Source organism: Ambystoma mexicanum, chromosome 11 (assembly GCF_040938575.1).
Source record: "Ambystoma mexicanum isolate Mex_15411 chromosome 11, UKY_AmexF1_1, whole genome shotgun sequence".
In the NCBI taxonomy this organism is placed as follows: Eukaryota; Metazoa; Chordata; class Amphibia; order Caudata; family Ambystomatidae; genus Ambystoma; species Ambystoma mexicanum.
This window is the reverse complement of record NC_090934.1, coordinates 918,749,333-918,771,336: the sequence shown is the minus strand read 5'-3', so window position 1 is coordinate 918,771,336 and position 22,004 is coordinate 918,749,333. Positions and strand designations below refer to the sequence as shown.

The following is a 22,004-nucleotide window of genomic DNA, read 5'->3' as shown; positions in this document are numbered from 1 at the left end:
GCTAGTGTAAAAGGAAACAGAACTCGTGTCTCTCCCCTTCCTTGTTGGGCCTCATCAGTGAGGAGTCCCATGCCTGCTGGGCATAGAGACCCAAGCTACTCCTCACTGATGAGGCTCAACAAGGCCGAAGCATGTTTGGGGATGCTTGTGGTCTCGTGCATAAGGGATGTGACCAAGCAGTTTGGGCTGGACTGTCCCTTTTGGGGTTGGACCAAGGTTGATTTGCTTATGGTCTTTACACATTTGTAATGGCTTGTTAACCAAAGAACGATGGTCTGGAGGGTTGCCCAGTGCAATGCCAGAGGTTAGGATTAATTCCAAACCTTCCAGCCATCACCTCTTTTGTTTTGCATAGCATAACATAATACAGTGTAGCAAACAAAAATTAACTGAGTGTAGCACTTCAAAACCCGGCGGGACTTAGCCAAATATAGCTTAGTTCAGGCCCATGGCAAAATATGCCATCACTAGGTAGACACACACCCATATCTCTTCTCCAGACTCCTCATGGTGGATTAACATTTACTTTGCTTTCCCCATACATCTGCTCATGCCTCCATGCACTAATCTTTTTCCCCGTCTATTCCTGTTAAGAAAGCCCCAATCTGTCCATGTGTTCAAAGTACCTCCTGTCATGTGCACACAGATCCTCACACTATCGCTCCTCACTATTCACATGCCCAAATACTCAGACCAACTATGACAATTATAGTTTCCAATTGCATGCAAACAATACAGCCATCCAAGGGCAAGGTTTAGTTGCCTTTGCTTACACCACCCTCCCCAAATCAACATTTAGCCAATAAGCGGCAGTGCCATTGTATACAGGGCTCTTGTACGGATTTGGTGAGCTTATGTATGATTTGCTGGTGCCCTTGCACTGAGGATGTTGCTCGAGCTGGCACGAGTCAGCAGAGAAACCCCACATGCATGAAGCTACAGATTGGCCAACCATTCGTTAGCCACAGAGTGTCTTCCTGTGAATAGTGCCACCCTAGGCAAGGACCCACAAATCTGTCAAGTTGTCATTGGTCATGCATGAGTAGCTTTAACCATTCCTGTTTTCATACTTTGATTTCTGGTTGTAGCCTGTATATTAATAGTCACGAAAGCAAAATTACAAGTGCCAGCAAACAAGAGTCGTAAACAGAACTAGATGGGCTTCACACACAGGACCCAGCACAACTTGAGCTTCACAGCTAACTTGCTAGTGCTTGCACCATCGGTTTACATCTCAGACCTATTTTTCTGCACTCAAGCCTTACTCGTATGAACACTGTTTCTCCTTGGCTTTAATGCATGACTGGTTTCTTTCATTTCCTCTTCTTATGTTGGCCTTTGTGGGAATGATTTTCCACCATCCCCTATTTTTGTCCGAGCTTGTTTGTTTTATATCACTGAAGCCAAGTGATATTATTCCATTGTAGCTTTCCGCTTTTTGGGTATTTGGAAGAACAGTGCTTTTTCAGGAGAGATGTAATTTTTGTAAAAGTTAGTGATTTTAATGAAGATTTTATTTTTCCTAAGACCAAATTCCTCATGCGTTTTTGGAATAAAGAAGCATATCTGTTTATTAAAACAGTGTATGTTTGTAGGAAATGTGTTTTTACCTTGTCTTTCAGCAGTTAACATGAGCAAGGGCTAAAACATTTCCTTTGGTGTCCAGTTTTTTACCTCAGAGTTGAGGAGTTGGTGATTAACTCTGGTGTTTGATGATCCTTACACAGTCATATTTTCTTTTTCTTTCCAGATTGTAACTTCTGCATCTACAGATCTTCAAGATTATACTTATTACTTTGTACCGGCACCATGGCTGTCTGTGAAACTGCTCCGACTTTTACAATGCTACCCACCTCCAGGTAAAGAGAATTTGGCAGCGGGGGTGGAGGTGGGGGGTTATGGATGAGGCAATGAAGTCTTACTACTTACCAAATATATAGTCTCCTTTTGCGGTGAAGTTATTGGCATAGTGGAGAAAGTAAGCTTTCCATTTGCGCCTTTTAAGGATATGAGATGATAAATGCTTCAGGGACCCATTTAAGTTAGGAAGCTTTCACTCTTAAACATGCATTCCCTGTATGATCTCATCGTAGTCTGTGGCATATTTTTCTTTTTTTATTCTTCACTTTTTAATTCCATAATGAATAATTCATGGTTTTCTCATAAATTGCGAAAACAATTGCTTTGATAAAGAACAAAAGTATCATGCAATGCCTGTCAGTTGCGAACACATCAGTGTGAAAAGCATTACCTAACTGCCTTTACCAGAGTCAAAGCTGAAAAATAAAACACAGTCTGGGTATTCATTAAAATATCTCTTTATGAAATCTCCAGACAATTACGAGATTACCATTGAACAAAATGTTTTCTGTTTATCATTAAAGCACATAATTACTTTGTGCATTTATATGTAAAGGTGCCAGGCTTTAAATATCTGTGACTTGGGTACTGGTTATCTAGGCCTACAGGTTTCCTGCTGGGGAACTCTGTATTGGGGGGGGTGGGGAGCTCTGCTTGCCTCTCCACAAGTTCCTATCATAAGATTGGTAGAAGACCTAGGATTGTATTTATAAAAGTGATCCATGGGGTAGACCTCTTATTTTTTTACTGCTTGTGTCTAGGTGATCAGATAACCCCAGAGGCCTTTGGTTGTCACCCTGCAAGTAGGCTGTTAAATCTTCAGTCGCTTTTATTTCTAAAGTTGCCACCTAAAAGCTTTTGATTAATTAGCACAATATAAGATCCCCTAGCTACACACTTCCCTGAGGAGGCCAGATGATAGCCCAGGTAAGAAACCGGGCAAGGGTAATGAGGTGTCCTAGCTTCTTCTGCAGGCAGAGTGAATGTGGAATGTTGCTGTGTGTCATGTCAGCTGTCTGTGGTGAGAGTGTTCCAAGAGTTTCGATTGGGTAAGATGGGAGGAGATGGATGTTCTGGTGGGTTGCCTCCTACCTATGCCTTTCTACATGGAACTACTGCTTCTAATAAAGACTTTTCCACTACTACGGAGTACTACCTGGCCCTTAAGCTGCCTCACATACTTGCCTCCAAGTTGAAATTTCAACTGGGATCAAGTGATGTTTGGATGCTAGCTCCCAGTACGAATACCATTATCTTTACAAGGTCTGCAGTGAAATGAGGACTTTTTAAATGTGTTTTCTTACTGTTAGAAGGTGGCGTTTGTGCTCTTACTCTTGTGAGGAGCTGGGGAAGCTGCATGTGATGCGACTGTGGCCGCCAAGAAGGTACTTCCTTAGTCTGCCCATGCCGCAGGTTGCTCTGGATTGGTGCTACAGATGAACAGTCAGATATGTGCCCCTCTGCTGCCCCATTGTGCATTTCTACAGTGTCCGGCGGCCCATCTTGCAGTGTTCTGTAATTTTGTAGTCCATAAAGGATATAGGTTGGGAATTGCACCGATGTAGGACTGAGGCTTTCGTGATGGGAGCCAGATCAGCCCGCAGGTTCGAATGAGCCAGTTTGGCTATGTGTAGGCCAGAGTGCAGATTGCCATGTCAGAAGCACTGACACTTGTAACTCCTTTTCCCACTGCTTGCGCTACTTGTAAATATGCTGGTGTTTCCCACAATAGATCGACCCAGATGGACTAGTGCGTAGCCTTTCCAGGGACCGGTTTTCATTGGATGTGTGACCATTGCTGGAATGCAGGTGCCACCAGCGATCTTTAGTTTTCCCGCAGCTGTTGGATACTAGAGAGGTTGCAGTGATGGCACTTTTTTTTTTATTGTGACCTACTTAGTTGATGGTATGTTTGCAGCTCCAAAGAGGTTTTGATTTCATAAGGACACCTATGTAATTGTCGAAGTGCAAGTCGAATTAACCTAATTTCCTCTGGAGATGGAGTTCTTGTGCACAATCTGAGCCCGATTTACTGTTCTTTCATTGACTGGATTCTTTCTGTTTTCAAGTAGGCTTAGATAGTGTTTTGCTTTAATTACATGCTTAACATTCCTTATTAAATATCACTATTTCCTTATTAAATATCACTCTTCTCTCCGTATTCTGAACTGTTTTTGATGTACTTTGAGTACTGTTTCATATATTTTCATATTTTCATGCACTCTCATTTAATGGTCTATCAGCAGGATAAGACCTTAAATAATGTTGCCGGTTAAGATGTGTTATACATGTGGCAGTTAACAATGGTATCCCGTTTGAGTGTGTTTCTGTTTAGATTAATGTACTCGATTTTATTTAAGTAGAAATGTGTGGACAATTACTCTTGCTCAATTTTACTTGGTCATTTATGGTTTACCAAATGCTATTGAAGTGCTATACAATTTTTACATTTCATTTCCTTTGATGGAGTAGGTATGCAATTCCCATGTTTGTAGGTTGTGCTACTGGATCTGTGGAGCCTGAGTTTCATCTTGGAATGGGTTTCATCCTTGTGTTCTATTTGTCCAATTGTTCTTCTTGCATTCTCCTTCTCAGCCTATATTGGTTGGTTCGTTCTGCACATTGTCTTCCTGGTATTTCCCATGGAGTGTCTTTGATTTAATTGTTTCATATGCTTATTTGCTTTTCATATTTTCCTCCATTTGGCCATGGGTGAAATCGACACTGTGTCCATATACCTGACATTGTGGATGCTCCCTTGCAGTACAAGCTTGCCTTGGATGTGATCTTCTGTCTTGTAAGTCACTTTCCTGCCAGTTTCTTATTTTTAAAATGTTTAGTCCGGTAGGGGTTGTGATTGTTATGAGTGATGCGATTGATTGTTGCTGGATGATGGGTGTAGATGATGGATGTGACTGTTTAATTGGCTACTTGTTCCCTTTGTGGTACGTTTAGTTGTGTGTGTGTGGTGTTCCTTGTGCTGTAGTGTCCCTGCTGTTGGTTGCACTGGTTTGTGTGAGGAGCAACACTTCCCCCTTTAGCTTTTTCTGCAGGCAGAGTGAGTGGAATGTTGTTGTGTGTGGTGAGCATTCCAAGAACGTCATCTGGTGCAGATGGGAGATTAGAGGCTCTGGTGGGTTGCATATGATGGTGTCTTAAATATCTAATCCAAACTCCTTTTCAACTACGGGGTACTGTTTGGTCCCTGAGCTGCTTTTCATACCTTCAAGTTGGACACTTCAGTAAAGTTATTCCTCAGTTCAATAAACCATATTGGGAGGTGGGTGGGAGTGTGCTGTGTACATGAATATATTTTACAAACAATACTTAAGTCTAATCCCCCTCTCAAGACTTGGAAGGGTGTTACATACTGACCAATCTGAGAACAGTACCACACTTTTGCCTGATATTCCTTATGCTTTTCTTCTATGGTGGTTCTGAAAAAATGAATAGATTGGTAAATATCTTGGTTTTCAACACATTCGGACTGTTCCAAGAGTGTGTCGGAGGCAGTAGCACGAGGAGAGGAAAATCTAGCCTTTTTCTACACTGGAGGCAAATGGGTGACTTTCTTTGTTCATCCTGGTGGTGAGGTGGCTAGCCCAAACACAGTCTGTTCCATGTAGTACTTAAAACTACAGTTGCCAAAGCAGCCTAACACTAGTGCTTTCCCTGCAGAACCCATGCAGCTCAAAGCATTCTTAACAATCTCAGCTGTCCATGTAGCCTCAGTATATTGACTCACCAAGATTAGCTCTTTTTGAATTGTCTTGGAGCTACCTAGTCTGTTTCTACAGCAGCAGTGGCCAAGCAGCCTAATGGGCCTAACATTCCAATGTTCTTACAAAGTGGCATATCAGCATTCAGTGTCTAGGCGCTCCCCTTTATTGTTTTGGATTAAAGATACAGGGCCCATCCTAAAGCTCTGAACCCATAAAAGAGGCAGGTTTGAGGTACTCAAATAGCTTAATTGTATCTGCGGTATTGAATGCTAACGTAACTGATGAGGACATTTGTATAAACCTTTAAACACTAGACCTGTTCATTCAAATAGTTTGGGATGGAGACAAAAGGTAGTGCAGATGCTCCTGGTACCCACTGTCTTAGAGGTCAAGAGTTTTAAAGTAACTGACACAACATCCGTGTTTTTATAAACATTTTTACTGGACTAGTTTACCAACTTTATACCAGATTCCTTACCCGAGGCCTCACTCTGAGTTGCTGATAGACCCTTACCTTTCGAAGGGTTAGTGTGACTCAAAGGCACACTGTTTCCTGACTGAGTGATCTTGCAGTTAGCTGTTTGGGCTTCACTGGCTTTTTGCATTTTAGGGTACATGTCTATAACTTTAGTGGGGACATACTTGCACTGGATTTCATACAGGGGTTCAGGGTTCAGCAGGAAGCCTTTATTCTTGTATTAGTGAACGGGACACAAATGTTGCCATATACAGTCATAGCTTCGGCCTGCTGTCATGAGAGGACAAATGGCAGTAGATAGTTCTAGAGAAATGTGCACAAGATCGCACTGTGAGTAAAATATGTATCAGCATGCACTGAGGAACCAATATACACACACGTTAACACCCAGGATGTGCAAGTAGAATGTGATACAGATATATAAAATGGGATGTGTGGTAAGCACTTATGATTACAAGGAAGGCCTGCAAGCTCCTCATCTACAATTGCTCTTACAGGTTCTGCCAGCGTGAAGTCCACACACAGGACAAGCAATGACCGGAGCTGCGAGCTGATACCTTTTGATGGTATTATATGATGCAACTTAAAGACCATACTCACAAGGATGAGGAACACCACCTGTAATGTCAACAAAGCCCATGAACCCAGCGGATCAAACGGGGACCCAGAAAGGCTACAACTGCAAACGAGAAATAACTTTATATAAGACTCCTGACAAGGCACAAGTAGAAACAGTGCTCACCAGGAAAGTGAGGAAAACGTAAGCATTCACACAGGAGCTTGGATGCAAGAGCACACCACACCTAACACTCAATTGACAACCAAGAGAGAAGTGCAAGGGAAAACCACGAGCAGACTCCAAGAGGAAGTCAAGGAACAGGAGCAGGGAAAATGAAATTACAAGTCTGAAACCTTCCCTCCCATCCCCACCCAGGGAAGCAAAGGAAAAGGGTACAAAGTTAGGAATTGTCCCAACAAGGGGTGTCTAAAAGATCAAGTTTACACTGCAGAACCTAGCAAGAACAAAGAGGTGTAGACTGGATAGGGCAAGGTCCACCCAAAATCTGTAAATGCACTGTGAGCATTTACAGAGGTGAATGTCACTGCGGTGGGCCCCACTACAATAGCTTCAGGCCCCACTTGTTAGACAATCCTGGCTATGCCTCTGACTATAGAACACTTAGAAACAGGGCTGCAGAAAAAAGGAAAGAACTGGAAAGTGCTGACAGAAAAACTGAGGAAGCCACAAATGGAAATCCAGGAAAAATAAAATACTAAAAAGCACACAAAATTCTAAATCCAGGAACCAGAAACGAGCAACTGGGAATTAGAAACTGTAGTTGAGCAGGTGAATGATTTATCACTAGCCCCGCCCCCTCACCACTGTCGTACTGGAACAGCAGAAGTAGGGCAATACGTGGAACACTGTATCGTTCCTATACCGCATAGTGTATGAGACGTTATGCACTCGAGCAGCCATACAGAATGTACCCTCGCACTGAACGTGTGGAAGGATGCCGTATGTCGGCACGCACCTATGGACATCATGGAACGTTAAAGAGAAATCTGACGAGGGCAGAGTCATGTCATGAAGAGGATATAAGAACCTATGCTGAACGATATGAAAATACTTAGGAGTGACAATGTAACTGAAGCATTAAGAAAAACATGTATTTAAAGTTAAAGTAATTGTGAATACAAAGAAGATGAAGTAACTTACTGGTCAATAACTGTAAATACGCAGTAATGCAAGGTAGAAAGGATACATATAGAGCCTTGCTACAGAGGAATATATAGCGTGGCAAGGACGGCCATGATAGGAAAATGGGCGCTGGCTCATGTCGAATTCAACCAAGCTACCTCAGAGACAGACCAAGGTTGCAGAATCAGGAGAGGCTGTAAAGCTCTGTGTGCAGAACAGGAAGGCTATTTTGGCCAAGGATCAAAGATGCTATTTTAAGGAATAATTGCAAGGCACAAGGGGTTTTAGTAAAGATAAGCTATGAACGAAGGGCACATTTCTCTTAGATTAAAGAAGAAAACATCTGCAACAGCCAAAGAATTGGACAATTAAAGTGTGTGAAGGCTATACAAGGTAGAGTGAGCAAGTCTCTAGCGGCCAAGAGGAGTAACGGCTCCCTGCATAATTGAATCGAATAGCAGTAAATAGAAGGCTGAAATTGACAAATTCGTGGTCTCTTCACATGTGACTCAGAAGTCAAAGACAAGGGCTATTAATTGGAGCCTCAGACGAAGATAATGGTGTGCTCACACTCTCTTGAATGTTCCAGCAGTGAGCAGGCTTCAAGGTCAACTACAGATGGAAGACTTTGGCTTACGGCTGACCGATGAGAGATGGACTAATTGGGAAAATGGGAAGTAGTCGGACGGGATTCAAACACCTAAAGTTCGTTTCACTTACGTGCTACTAAAGAGCCAAAAGTCCAAGGTTTGACTAGCATGCCAACCAATCAGTGTGTCCAAGGGACAACCTAATATACAATGTTGCATAGACCAATCCACTGCCATTTTATCCGCTATAGTCAGTACTATACGTATTTAGAGGTAGTTCAAGGCGTGCCCTACAGATGAGGGGTAGCCAATGATGTACTCATTTGTATATGTTCTATACGTAGATATGTTCTCTTAACCAATCCCTTCCCTCCATAGGTTTTATAGTTTGCCACGTAGAATGACATCATAGATGACGCATATTGGGGTATAAGACCTCTCTCTTCTTCTCCACCTCATACACTAACATCTCTTGTACCACCTTTGGCCACACCCACCCCTCCCCTTCTTCTCTCTCCCCTGTCACACTTGAGGAAGTCGCTAGACAAGTCTGGTCTATGACAGCCTCCTCACAAAAGGTGGACCCCTGTCCTTCCAGAACCACCAAGGACAACATTGATTCTCTCACCCCAGCCTTGGCCGACCTCTGCAACCTATCCTTCGCCACTGGAGTTTTCCCAACTGCTTTAAGCACTCCCTTGTGCACCCTCTCCTCAAATATCTCCTGCTGACCCTTCCATTTGGCAAACTATCATCCGACCTCTTTCACTCCCTTCCTGGGCAAACTTCTGGAGAAGTTGGCTATTTCTCAGCTGACCTTCCACACAATCTGTTGGTTGCTTCCATGACCAATAGTCTGGCTTTAGAGCATTCAAAGGCATAGAAACTGCTCTTCTGAACACCCGTGAAGATCTGCTCTCAAATCTTGATTCTATCTCTCCCTCTGTCCTCATTCTTCTCAACCTCTCCTCTGCCTTCTGTACAGTGAACCAACACCCTGATCTCATTTCTCTGATACCTTGGGCATCACTGATCAGCCCCTGGTGTGGCCTTTCTCTCTGACCGCCCATCCCAGGTGGAACTGGGGTCTTTTTTTCTCCCCTATGACTCTCTCTACGTGCGGTGTCCCGCAGGGATCCCTGGTTTTTCAATGGCCCCCCTTGCCCATATGATAGCCACCTTTACCTCCAACTTCCAGTGTTAAGCGGATGACACACAGCTCTCCTTCAGGCTACCCTCGGCCTCTTCCTCCTCCACACTCAAACATGATTGTCTGCAATTCAGTCGTGGTGTGCTGCAAAAGATCCCTGTCTCAATGCCAATAAAACAGATTGTCCTCATCGGGACCCCTGCTCCTGCCTTCCCTCTTTCTCTCTGGCCTGCCTCCCTTGGCACTGCGCCTCCACCTACCAATGAGGCCAAAAATCTGGGGGTCATCTTCGACTTCACCCTCTCCTTCTCGTTGCACATCGCGGACACCTTAAAAAGGTCCCACTACCAACTGCACCTTCTCAGAGGTATTCTCACTTTCCCCCAGAGGCTCACCGTCTCCAGAGCCCTAGTCCTCTCTAGGCTTGACTACTGCAACAGCCTCTTTCTCAACCTGCCCTCTCCTATCCTCCGTCCTCTTTCAACTAATCCAGAACAGAACCGTGAGACTTATCTTTGGATTTAAGCCCAGGGACCGCATCTCTCTGGCGCTGAAATCCCTTCACTGGCTCCCCGTGGCTTCAAGGACTAAGTTCAATACCCTTTGCATTGTTCACAAGGCTTTCTGGTGCCTGGGCCCACTCTATCTGCAATGCTCTCTTCCTAAATACTCTCCTTCCCGAGCCCTCCACTCGTCTTCCTCCAACGCTCAGCGGGTGAGCCGCTTCTCCAAGCAGAGACTTGGGGGGAAGATCTTTATCCACTGCAGGTGCCTCCCTCTGGTACAGCCTCCCCGCCTCTCTTCGTCTTGAGCCAGATCTCCTTAAATTCCGGTAACTCCTCAAGACGTTCCTCTTTTTTTTTTTCTTTAAACTTTATTTTTGGTTTTTCAATATTATCACCATACAATGGCACCTCTAGGGTGCATAATCAGATTAAAGCAAACACAGCAAAATTAGAAAGAAAAAACAAGACCCCAACTTCAAACAACCCCGCCGAGCCAACCCCCACCACCCCCCCCCCAAGTTCACCCTTACAGGATCCCGTGGGTTCCTTCCTTATTTTCAGTTCGAGATTAGCCAGCGCCCTCTTGCGGGTCCGGACTCCACTGCACATCATCTAGAGGGATCAGCATTTTTTAGCAGATAATTTATGTATGGACCCCAGATGTCCGGGGGGCAAGAATGCAGCGGTAGGAGTCTTATAAATTCGCATTCAGTGTTTTGACAATAAACAATGTATTTTTTCCAGTCTTCAATCTTGGGGAGCGGGCCACGCCCCCATGACATCGCGATTCTCCTGCGAGCCAGCACCAGGAGCAGGGCCGCAAGTGTTCGAGATGCCGGCTGCAAGTATTTCGTAAGACTGAGCAGGGCTCCGAGGGGTGTTGGGGTTACTTGTTTGCCAATGATGTCTTCGGTTACTTGTAGAACAGAGGCCCAGAAATTGTGGATTCCCGGACAATTCCAAGCTAGGTGGAGGAAGTCAGCATTAGCTGCCGCACATCTGTTGCATCAGGCTGACAGTTCTGGGTGGTGTTTGTTTCTCTTAACTGGGGTGTAATGCGTCTGATGCACGAAGATAAAGTGAATTAGTGTATGCCGAGTGTTTATTGCCACTTTTTACGTTTGGCGGAGGATATAGGACCAGTCTTCATCTGATATCGATTCTTGAATGGCTGTTTCCCATTTTTGCTGCGCCTTGGATTAGGGAGGCGCATTGCCTACTATGAGGGATTTATATAACAACAACACTAATCTTCCCTGCCCCTGCGCTTGAATCGTATTGTGTAATAAATCCCGTGTGGGGGGTTGTTTGGGAAAGGACCGAACCAGCTTTTGAAGGGTGTGACGTAGTCTAAAGTAGATGAACACGTCTAACAAGGAGTTGCCGCCTCTATCTTTGGCCATTTGTGGGGTCAGGAAGGTGCCCCCAGGGAAGTGGTCACCAAAGGAGTAAATGTTGACCTAGTCCGTCCATATTAGGAACACTTTCTCATTAGTAATGGGAATACCAGGAACGAATCTAATGGGCAATAATGGGGAAAAGAAAATCTTATTGACACCCCGTATTTATTAGCTATTTCTTTCCAAATTGCGTAGGTGGATAGGACTGTGTTTAGCGTGTTATATGGGACCGGAATATGACTGATGATGACAGCCCTCAGGAGGTTGGGGGAGGCTAGGGCACGTTCCACCTGCACGTGGGGCCGACAAAGTGGACCGTATACCAGTGACTGAGAAATTGGGCCTGGGCTGCCCAATAGTACTTTTCAATATCGGGGAGCGCAAGTCCCCCGATCGCCACCGGCAACGTTAGTGTGCTGTACGCCACACATGCTGGTTTCCCAGCCCACAACAATTCTAGGATTAGACTCCTGACCTTTTGGAAGAAAGATTTGGGGACAGTAGCGGAATGTTTGTAAACAAATAGGGAAGTTTGGGTAAGATGACCATTTTCGTTAAGGAGGTTCTTCCCCATATCGTTAAAGATAGAGTTTTCCACCTATGAATTCGTTCCTGCAAAGAATTTAATGCACAGACATAGTTATCTCTATATATCTCATGATGATTTTGTGACATATAGATACCCAGATAGAGAACCTTTGAGGTTTCCCATTTAAAACCGTAATCGTCTGCTAATTCAGCTGTGGTCGGGGTCAGGGGAAAGATTACGGATTTTGAGTGATTGGTTTTGAGACCTGACATTCGCCCAAATTTTATGACTTCTCGCATTACCGGGTTGAGATTGGCCTTGGGGTCGCTGACAAATAACATGACGTCGTCAGCGTAGAGGGAGACAATCTATGGGGACCCAGTTTGAGACCTTGTGTCAGATGGTTGGCGCGAAGCCTGGATGCCAGGGGTTCCATAATGAGGGCAAAGATAAGGGCGGAGAGCGGGCAGCCCTGTCTTGTTCCGCGTTCTAGTGTTATGCTTGCGGACCTGGAGTTTCCAAGAGTAATGTATGAGCGGGGGGGCACTATAAAGCAGGGACACTAATTTGATGAAGAATTTACCTAGGCCCATTTGTGTAAGTGTTGCGAACATGAACGGCCATTCAACAGAGTCTAATGCCTTCTCGGCGTCGAGAAAGACTGCTATAGCCCGTTGTGTTGGATTTAGGGCCTCTTTGACACCGAACAGTCTCCTGATCCCGTAGGTTGTGCTTCGCCCCGGGATAAACCCAGCTTGATCTCTGATTTAAAAATGCGGGCATAAGAGGAAGCAACCTTGCAGCGAGGATTTTGGCTAGAATTTTATTGTCCAGATTAATCAAGGAGATTGGCCTGTAGGATGCACATTCGTCTGGGGGTTTGCCGGCTTTGTGCAGCACCATTATGTTGGCTTCACGTGATGTGGGGGGGGGACCAAGCTGCGAAGATTCTTAAAAAACTCGGAGCAGAAGAGGGGCTAGGATGGATGCATGGGCCTTGTAAAACTCACCGATGAGCCCATCGGGCCCAGGCGCCTTGGCATTTGGGAGGGATTTTATTGCCTCCAGAATTTCTTCTACTGTTATCAGAGCATTTAGGGGTTCACGTAGCTCTGATTCAACCCAGTACAGCTCTGTGTCATCGAGGAACTTTTGTATGGTTTCTGGATCGGAGGCCCCTTTAGAACTATAAAGATCTTGATAGAAGTCTCGAAATACCTTGGCAATATTTTCCTCAGAATATACCAGTCGTCCATGGTCATCTTTGATACACTCCTTTTGGGTCGGGGATTTGTCTATAGATAGGAGACGGGCTAACAAGGCGCCTGGTTTCTGCCCTTCCCCATATTGGCAGACCTGATGCTTGCGGCTCGTGAACTTTATTTCTCGTTCAGCTGTTTCTTTAAACTTCAGCAGTTCTTTATTTCGGTCTGAACATGTAGGTCTTGAGTAGTGGAGGCTCTCATCTATAGTTCTTTCAGGCGTTTTTCACAACTGGCCAAGTCTTTCCGGATCAGTTTTAGTATGCCATTTTCTTTGGCCAGGCAGACTCCTCGTACGAAGCATTTTAGTGTTTCCCACATGGTGCTGGCCGAGATGACCGAGTCTTGATTTATTTCGATAAAGGATGTTATTTCCTTGCAAAGTTCATCCGCAAAGACGGTGTCGTTGATTGCTCCGGGCTTGAATATCCATCGGTGCCCAGGTTTAGTGGTGCCTGGAAGAGTGGCTTCCAGTGTGACCATTGAATGATCAGAGAAGGAACGCAGCAGGATTTGACTTTCTCCCCAGTTAAAAGGGCAGTGGATGGATGCTAGAATGTAATCGATCCGGGAACTAGTATTGTGAACAGCAGAATGAAAGGTGTACTCTCTAGCGTCTCGATTGTGGCGCCTCCAAGTGTCGGCCAACTCAAACGTGTGGCAAATCTCACAGACTTGGGTGCTGGCTTTGGAAGGGTGTCCTGTTGTATTATGGGACTTGTCGAGAATTTCGTCAATTGGCATGTTAAGGTCCGCTCCCCAGATAATGGTTGTTGCGTTGAACTTCCCCAGCTGAGTCATGACCCAGTTAAAGTTGTTGCGTCCATCGGTATTTGGTGCGTATGAGTTTACTATTACTACCTCTTTCCCTGAGATCAACCCTCTCACCAATAGGGCTCTTCCCTCTGAGTCCTTTACTGAGTTGATGAGACTAAAGTTCAATTTCCTGTCTATTAAGATTGCAACACCTCTGGCGTACGATCAATATGATGAGAAATACCTGTGACAGCCCCATGATTTAGCCCGGAGTTGTTCCGAAGAAAGCAGGAGATGCGTTTTTTGTAATATAGCTATATTGATTATGTGACGTCAGAGATAATGGAGGATTCTCCTAGTCTTCGCTGGATGGTTACTCCCACGGATGTTCCAGGTGGCGATTTTAAGTGTTGTTCCCGCCATCTGGGAGGTTAATCAAGTTCCGGTTTATCAGGACTGGAGGTATTGACTGGATTCTTGCAATCTGGAGGTGGCCGGTGGGCCCGGCTTGTGTTGGAGTGGCGAGGAAACCTGATGGTTGTTGTGGAATAAGGGTGAGGGGTAGGTAGCGGCCTGGCTGAACTGGAATCCCACCCTTGTGTGGGCAACCCCCAACTGGCCCACAGAGAACAGTCCCTTACAAACAGAACAGACAACATAGCAGTGCTAGGGGCGCCGGTGGCCCTCCAAGAGGCGGCTGGCTCCCAACTCTCGTTACAAATTTCGGTCCGTGGTGATAGAGCTGCTGTATGAGTCTTGTTGAGGCGTCGCACCTAGTGCGACAATTACGAAGCGGATGTTTATGGTGGATCCCTCCTCGGTCTATTACCCCTCTGGGGGTTGTGGTTGTTTGGGGCGGGACGGCAGCCGGCTCGGTCTAGGTATTCACTGATCTCATCTGGAGTGTTGACGAACTGCGTTTTGCCTTCGTGCTGAAGGCGAAGTTTCTCCGGGAAAAGCATGGAATATTGGATCTGGTTTTCTTGTAATCTTCGTTTCACGGCTGTGAAAGTACGTCTTTGCGCCTGGACAGCTTGGGAGAAGTCAGGGAAAAACTGAATCTTATCACCATTGTATTGGAGCTCTCCTTTGACTCTGGCTGCTCTGAGAATGGCGTCCCGGTCCTTATAATTGAGTAGCTTCGCAATGATGGGTCGGGGGTTTGCTCCGGGAATGGGTTTTGCATTAGGAACCCTATGGGCTCTTTCGACAACAAAGCACTTAGAAAGGATCTCTGAACCAAATGGGTCCGTGCAAATTTTCTTCACGTATTCCTCCATTTTTAGGGTGGGTTGGTGCTCTCTGATTCCGACTATCCTTATGTTATTACGCCGTGAGCGGCCTTCCAAGTCCTCGTTTTTGGCGCTTACGGCCTTCATTTGGGCCTCCAGTAGGGATACTCTGGAGGATAAGGCCGACGTCCCACCATCAAGATTGGAAAAGCTCTGTTTAACAGTGTCGAGCCTGTCAGCATGTTTATCCAACCGATGTTGGAGCAGGTCTGCTTTGGAGGAAAGCGAGTCTAGTTTGCTCCCCAGGCTCCCTATCCCCGCCTTGAGACCTAACAGAATTTCTCTGATGTCGAAGTCTTGTCACCTCATCTTCGTTGGGCGGACTTGGGTTGGGTGATTGTGATCTGCTGTTGGAAGAGGACTCTTTGACTGAGGAGCAGCTCTCAAAGTTCAGTTTTCTTTGCGATCTATCAGTTTTCCCCATGACCTCGATGGGAGAGGTTGATGAAGTGCCGAGAAAGCGACACCGGGTGGGCTCGGGGGAGCCAGTCAAGAATCTGCTGGGTGTGTTTAAAGCAGGCTTGCCGGGGATCTCTTGCCGCTTGCTTAGGCGCGCACACTACAAATTTTGGTTTCGCCTCTGCCTCCTCTATTGTCTCTGAGAGGTGTTGGTGAGGGATTCCGTGTCGCGTCTGTGGATGTGACGACGACGTCCCTCGGATACACAAACCTCTAGATGAACACTTGAGCAATTCGCGGGGATAGGCGCAGTGATCGGCGCCGTTTATGGCCTAGAACTGATGCTATTACCTCGCGTGGGCTCCAGGGCGGTTTCACCATCAGCAGACGGAGGTGGGGTGTTTCTGCTGCGTTCCAGCACTGTTTAATTGACTGGTTGCCCGTCGTGGAGTGACGCACACATCCGTAGAGACCTTCTGACTCGCGGGGTTCCCGGTGCTTGCCCCGTACCCTCCAGTCTATGGATCGCAGTTGGCCTCCTTCACTGTTGATGGTGTTGCAGGGCTTATCTATACTCGTTTTTATGTATGTGGCCTCTAGGCCTCACCGAACCGTGGCGGCCGCAGGCTATGTCGACGCGCGGGATAGCCGGGAGACCAATCCAACTTATCGTGGGTGCTGACGATTAGAGGGCGCACATCGCGCTCGTACCTGGCTTTCCGCTGGCGTTTGGTCATCAGCCTCGGTTGTTCTGGCTCGTTCGCGCCTGTCCTCTGGGTCCTCTCCGAGCTCCGCGGCTTCTCAGCGATTGGCCCCTCCCCCGCCTCTCAGAAGCTTCAACGCAGCATGGTCGGCGCTCGGGGGGGCCTCCGCCGCACACCACTGCCCTGTGACTTCTCCGCTCCGTCCAACGCCTCTGTGGCACGGTCAGTGCCTTTTGATGTTACTGCCGGGCACTGCCGCCTCCCGTACGACCGCCCCACCTCAGCCCCGCCGAGGTTGCGCCGCTACCCAGATGGCGGAAGGGGGGGTGGGACCTTTCTCGGGCCGTCGCTCGTGGGCTAAAACTCATGCGACAGCTGAAATAGTTCCAGAGTTGTGCACAGAAACGCCTTAGCTCTCGCTGGGTGTTCACAGCAGCTCGACTAGTCACCTCGGAAGCATGCTATTTTCAGGATCTTTGGGGAGCTACACGGAGCTCACAGGGAAGCCGCCATCTTGGACGGCTCTCTAGCACCCTCTCTCCACAAGACGTTCCTCTTAACTTTACTCTTAAAGTTATGGACAAGATTGCAACCGCTCAGCTCCAGGCTTATGTTGAAAAGAACGAAATATAGCATCCACAGCAATCAGGTTTCCAACCGTCCCACAGCACTGAGACAGCAATGCTTGATTTGCAGACAAAAATGCTGGGGATTATGGACGAGGGCAAAGCCGGCTTATTGATCCTGCTAGACCTCTGTGCAGTGTTTGATCTGCTTGACCACCACCTGCTACAACAAGAACTAGACAAAGTAGCTAACTGCTCCATGGAAGCTATTGGGTGGCTATCCTCCTTTCTTTAAACAGTCTCTCGCGTCCACTGGTGAGACAAGTTCTCTGTAGAATCCAACATCTGTGGTGTACCACAGGATGCAAGTCTCTCGCCCCTGCTATTCAATCTGTACATCCGCCTTCTGTGCGAACTGCTCGATCAGGGCCAGGTATTCTTTACGAACTGAGCGGAGATCACGCTAAGGATAGTACATTGCTAAATGACCTTTATAACAGCATAGAGGACTGGATGAACATCAACTGGATGTGCTTGAATAGCAATAAGGCGGAGCTTATGGTCTTTGGATCTGCACAAGCACGAGACACATTTTCTCCAGTTTACCAATCATTTACAATTAAAGACTCCAACATTGCGGTATCGAGCAAAGTTAAAACCCTAGAAGCCTCATTAAATGCCGATGTCCAAGCAATGTATGTAAGCAAAAACTGCGCTTACGACATCAGACTGTATAAGGCTATTAGACCACTGCTTAACGAGAAAAACTGCACTACAATAGCTAGAGCGACTATTCTATCTTGCATAGACTACGGAAATGCACTTGTAGCAGGAGCCAGTAAACAAAGCATGCATACATTCCAACAAGTCCAAAAACACGATCAGAATTATCAAACAAAAAGCCGGATCAGACCACATCAGTGAAGCCAGACGCGAAATGCATTGGCTAAAAATGGAAGAACGCATGGAATTTAAATCACTGACGCTGACACACAAGTGCTTGTTTGGAAAAGCCCCTGCTTATTTGAAAGACAAAATCACTGCTTATAAACCCAACCGAACTCTTAGATAAGAAACTCTTGGGTTAATAACCAGCACGACACACAAAAAAGAGCACGGTCTGGGAAGAGCCTTCCCTAACCGTGCTGCAGCAAATTGGAACAAGCTCCCCCTCAGACTGGAGACCAACCACCTTGCCTTCCGAAAGACGCTGAAAACCTTCCTCTTTAAATAAAACTCTTTAGGTTAACTCCCTCTTCTGCCACACTGTACTGTTATTTGTGCCTGTCCTGTGCCCAATGTCCGTCTTTCCTATCTGTCTTTGTCTTGCTGTATGCACCCTGACACCTGCAGGCTTTCGACGCTATACAAATAAATAAAAAATAATAATTCATCTATGTAATCAAGCTACTGTGTGACTGTGTATGCATCAGTCCGATGCCTCTCAGTTCTCCCTGCTTTATTAAATGAGAAGAAAGTAGTACTTTGCCATATTCCTTGATTCTGTCCGATTGTTTGGTCTGAGATCATTATTTCTATTCCATCTAGCACAAAAGACGATTCAAGGTGCTGTAGCACAAAACTAAGAATAAAGAACAAGCGACCAGCCACAAACCAACACTGCATCAATGGCTAAAGCTGGACTGAAGCAAACTGAGGCTTTCAAAGCTGTCCAGTGATCGCATGCATCAGGTGTGATGCTTGCTAGCACCTGCAAGCCACAAGTTTTCCTTATCCTTCACCCAACCCTTTGGCCCACTGCTTCAGCTTGACCCTAGCAGCAGTCATTCTGATAAGCATAGTTTGTGAGTAAAGAACCATACTTTGTGGCAAAACCTGGAATGAATCTGGAAGAGAAGTGGAATGGGAAATATGGTTTTAGAGCTTTCAAATCACTGTTGCAAGGTTTGCAAGGAAAGCCCAATGGGAAACCCAACCCAAATCGGGACCCGAAGTTGGTGGAATGAGAGCGAATGAAGCAAATCATGAACACTTGCCTTGGAAGAGCAATGGTTGCAGAATCAAGACCAGATCAGGCCTGTCAAAATCAGGAAACTGACCAGCATGCATGATTTTAAAAAGCTTCATTTCAAAATTTTAATTAAAAAAGACCTAATATTTCCCTTATTCTGTGATGTAATGCCCTACTTTACACAAATTAAGGTAACAAGGGGTGCTTGTCAGTCTGTCAAGAGCCAAGATGGTAAAAAGTAAATGAAGTTATCTGTCCTAAAATTTTATTCTAATCTACTGTCCCTGCCTATTGTTCAAAGGAAAATATAGAACAACCAAGACATACATTTGAGTCTTGACCTAGGAAAAGGGATGGCTGGTGGCTTCTAACTCCTCCACCCTTGTCTCTTTACCATGGGCACTGACCTATGTTTATAGTCCAAAACACATAGTTAATGTATGGGTGGAGGGTCACCCTGATGTTCGAGCCAGTGTTTCTCGTTCAAACATGTTTCTCACAGCCCTACTCCCTTTGGGGAGACTTTCGTATTTCCCCTTCCCACGGTCTGGGGTTCTTTTAGTCTCTTCCTCTCCCTCTCTGGGGCTCGCTCTTGGTTCTTTTTTTCCACTCTGGGCTCCTCGGTACTTCCACCCACACTGGGCTTCTTTGTCTCGTTTCCCCACCCGGTCTTCTTTTTTTTTATATAACAATTTTATTGATTTTTACAACATAGAAAAATAATCAATGGATTGGTCATCGTCACAAAGATACGATTACCAAGAATATGATCTACCAGGGTGTTACATAGTTGAAAGTACAGACTAAAAGGCATTGCACCCTTTGATATACCCCGTAGAAACATTTGTTTATGCCTCAGCCCGTTGGCAAGCCATCACTCCCCATCGCTGCCAGATTTCATCTGCCTTTTCGGGTCATCCCCATGCAGTATATACACGCCGTTTTATGGACATGCACCCATTCACATCAGCAACCCATTTTCTAAACCTAAGGCGCCCAGCGACATCCCATTTCATTGCAATGTTCCGTTTGATCAGGCCAATCATCGTGGACAAGAATAGCTTCTCATATCGAGGGTAGGAGTTCTCACCCCAGATTCCCAGAAGAGTGGTTTAGGGTCTTGTTGTATCTTTCCCCAGTATGGTGGCCAACGTATTGCAGCACACCATCCAGAAGCGGCGGATCTGGGGGAATTCCCATAGGATGTGAACAAAGGTACCCTCCTCTGCCCTGCATCGTAGGCAATGTGGCCCGTCAAGCCTGGGATAATATATTCTGTGGTGAATCTTAAGTTGCATCAGGCAGAATCTGGACGAAATTGAGCAACATTGCCACCACCCAGTCCTCCGGGTCAATGGATCCCACGTCTACCTCCCATTTCACCTTGAGACTGGAGAGTTCTGGGGTTGAGAAAAGCTGCGATTGCTTGATATCGGGTAGAGGTAACCTTAGTGCTTATGTGTTCCAATAGCACATTCCTTTCAAGTGGGGAGCATTGTGGTGTGTCTGATGGAGAAGTGAGGTTGGCTTGTATTGTATGAGGTATTTGCAGGTAATGATAATGTTCTGTGTCTAACAGACCGAACCTCTGTTGCAAGTCAGCAAAAGAGGAGAGAACCTCCCCCTCCATCAAATCCCCAATAGTAACAACCCCTGCTGCCACCCATCCCGGTAATATGGGTAGTTTGTTCACTTCTGACAGCCAGTGATTTCCCCAAAGAGGTTGGGCCAGGGTTAATTTACCGTCCCACCCAATGTGTTTGTTAGCCGCCATCCATATATGCACTGTGTGTTGTACCATGTACGGAGGAGAACATTATTGCACCCTTCAGTACAAGTGATGGAGCAGAGTCGTCCCGTGTAGCCCCATCCCTTCTGCTCGTATATGAGGTAAGTTCAGGTCCCCATGGATCAAGTCGTTAATGACTGTCATCTGGCTAGCCCAGTAATAGGAATGAATATGTGGCAGCCCAATTCCCCCCTCCCAAACGGATCTTTGTAGTGTAGTTAGCATAATCCATGGTTGGGCACCACCCCACCAGAGGTCACGAAGAGCGGATTCGCTCCTCTGAAAGTCAGAGTCAGGGATTTGCAAAAGGGCACTCGTAAGACGTATAGAAAACAAACTGGGCAGTGCCAACATCTTAAAAAGAGCAGCCCTGCGCATCAGAGCTATCGGGAGCCTTTTCCAGTGTCTGACATCTCCAAGAAAAATGTCAATGATCGGGTGTAGATTTTGTTTTAGATACCTTGAGAGATCCACCTAGACGTGTGTGATGCTGGAAATGCATTGGAGGGACAGGGCCTTCCTGTCCTTGTCCTGTACTCCTTTTACATTTGTGTTTTGTGTTACTTTCTGTACAGGTGTCCATGTGGGACTCTTGGCAGTGCAGCTCTTCCTCTTTTTGGTTATGGTGAACAGACCCTTGCAATACCTTTATGGCACCCATGGGTAGGGGTACAACCCTGTAACTATAGTGTATGTTTTCGGGCACCACTGTGTGGCCCACAGAGCAGGGTATGGGCCGGAGGCAGCTCCATGCTGAATTTGACAGGTGCTCTGAGTATCCTTCATTTTGGGATACCCAGGCCCTGCCACTGAATCAGTTGATTCCTGATAGGAGACAAGATGGCCTCTTGCTTTCTATTGCCTGTTACCTTGTTTTCCCAAAGTCCTGGGAAGCCCTGACTCTGTCCCTTCCCCAGTCTGGCTGTTGGGTGGAAGTTCCATATATGATATTGTATGTTGTGGGTGCACCCTTTGGGTAGGACCTGGGTGAATGTGAATGTTTTGGGTGTTTGGTTTCGAGTGTGCGACACAATGAATGAGAGAGCCCTCCCCCAAACTGGTATGAATGCAGTGTGGTGTGCTGAATGGCTGGGTACTTGCCCCAATCCACATTCCTTGTTGTGAGTATCTGAATGGAGAAGAATGGCCTGTATGCACTGTAAGCCTGATTGGCTGCCTACCTGCTGAATGCCCTTCTGAATGATTGGCTGCCTGAGCCTGGTGTCAATGAGAGACAGAACAGTTTACCTGGGGACCCCTCACTTACTGGAATTGTACAGAAGCTGAAGTCGAAAGTTGATACTTAACCCTGAAGCCCAGCTGGAAG

The 22,004-nt window shown here is 46.2% G+C and overlaps 1 protein-coding gene across 2 annotated transcripts in view; it reads left to right on the top strand.

Annotated features, from left to right (window-relative positions):
* Positions 1-22,004, top strand: part of AP2A2 (adaptor related protein complex 2 subunit alpha 2) — a 1,261,084-nt gene that overhangs the window by 552,972 nt on the left and 686,108 nt on the right. For both annotated transcript variants that reach the window (XM_069624009.1, XM_069624008.1), the window contains exon 7: positions 1,751-1,859. In XM_069624009.1, the coding sequence (XP_069480110.1) occupies positions 1,751-1,859 (109 nt within the window). The remainder of the gene's footprint in view (positions 1-1,750; positions 1,860-22,004) is intronic.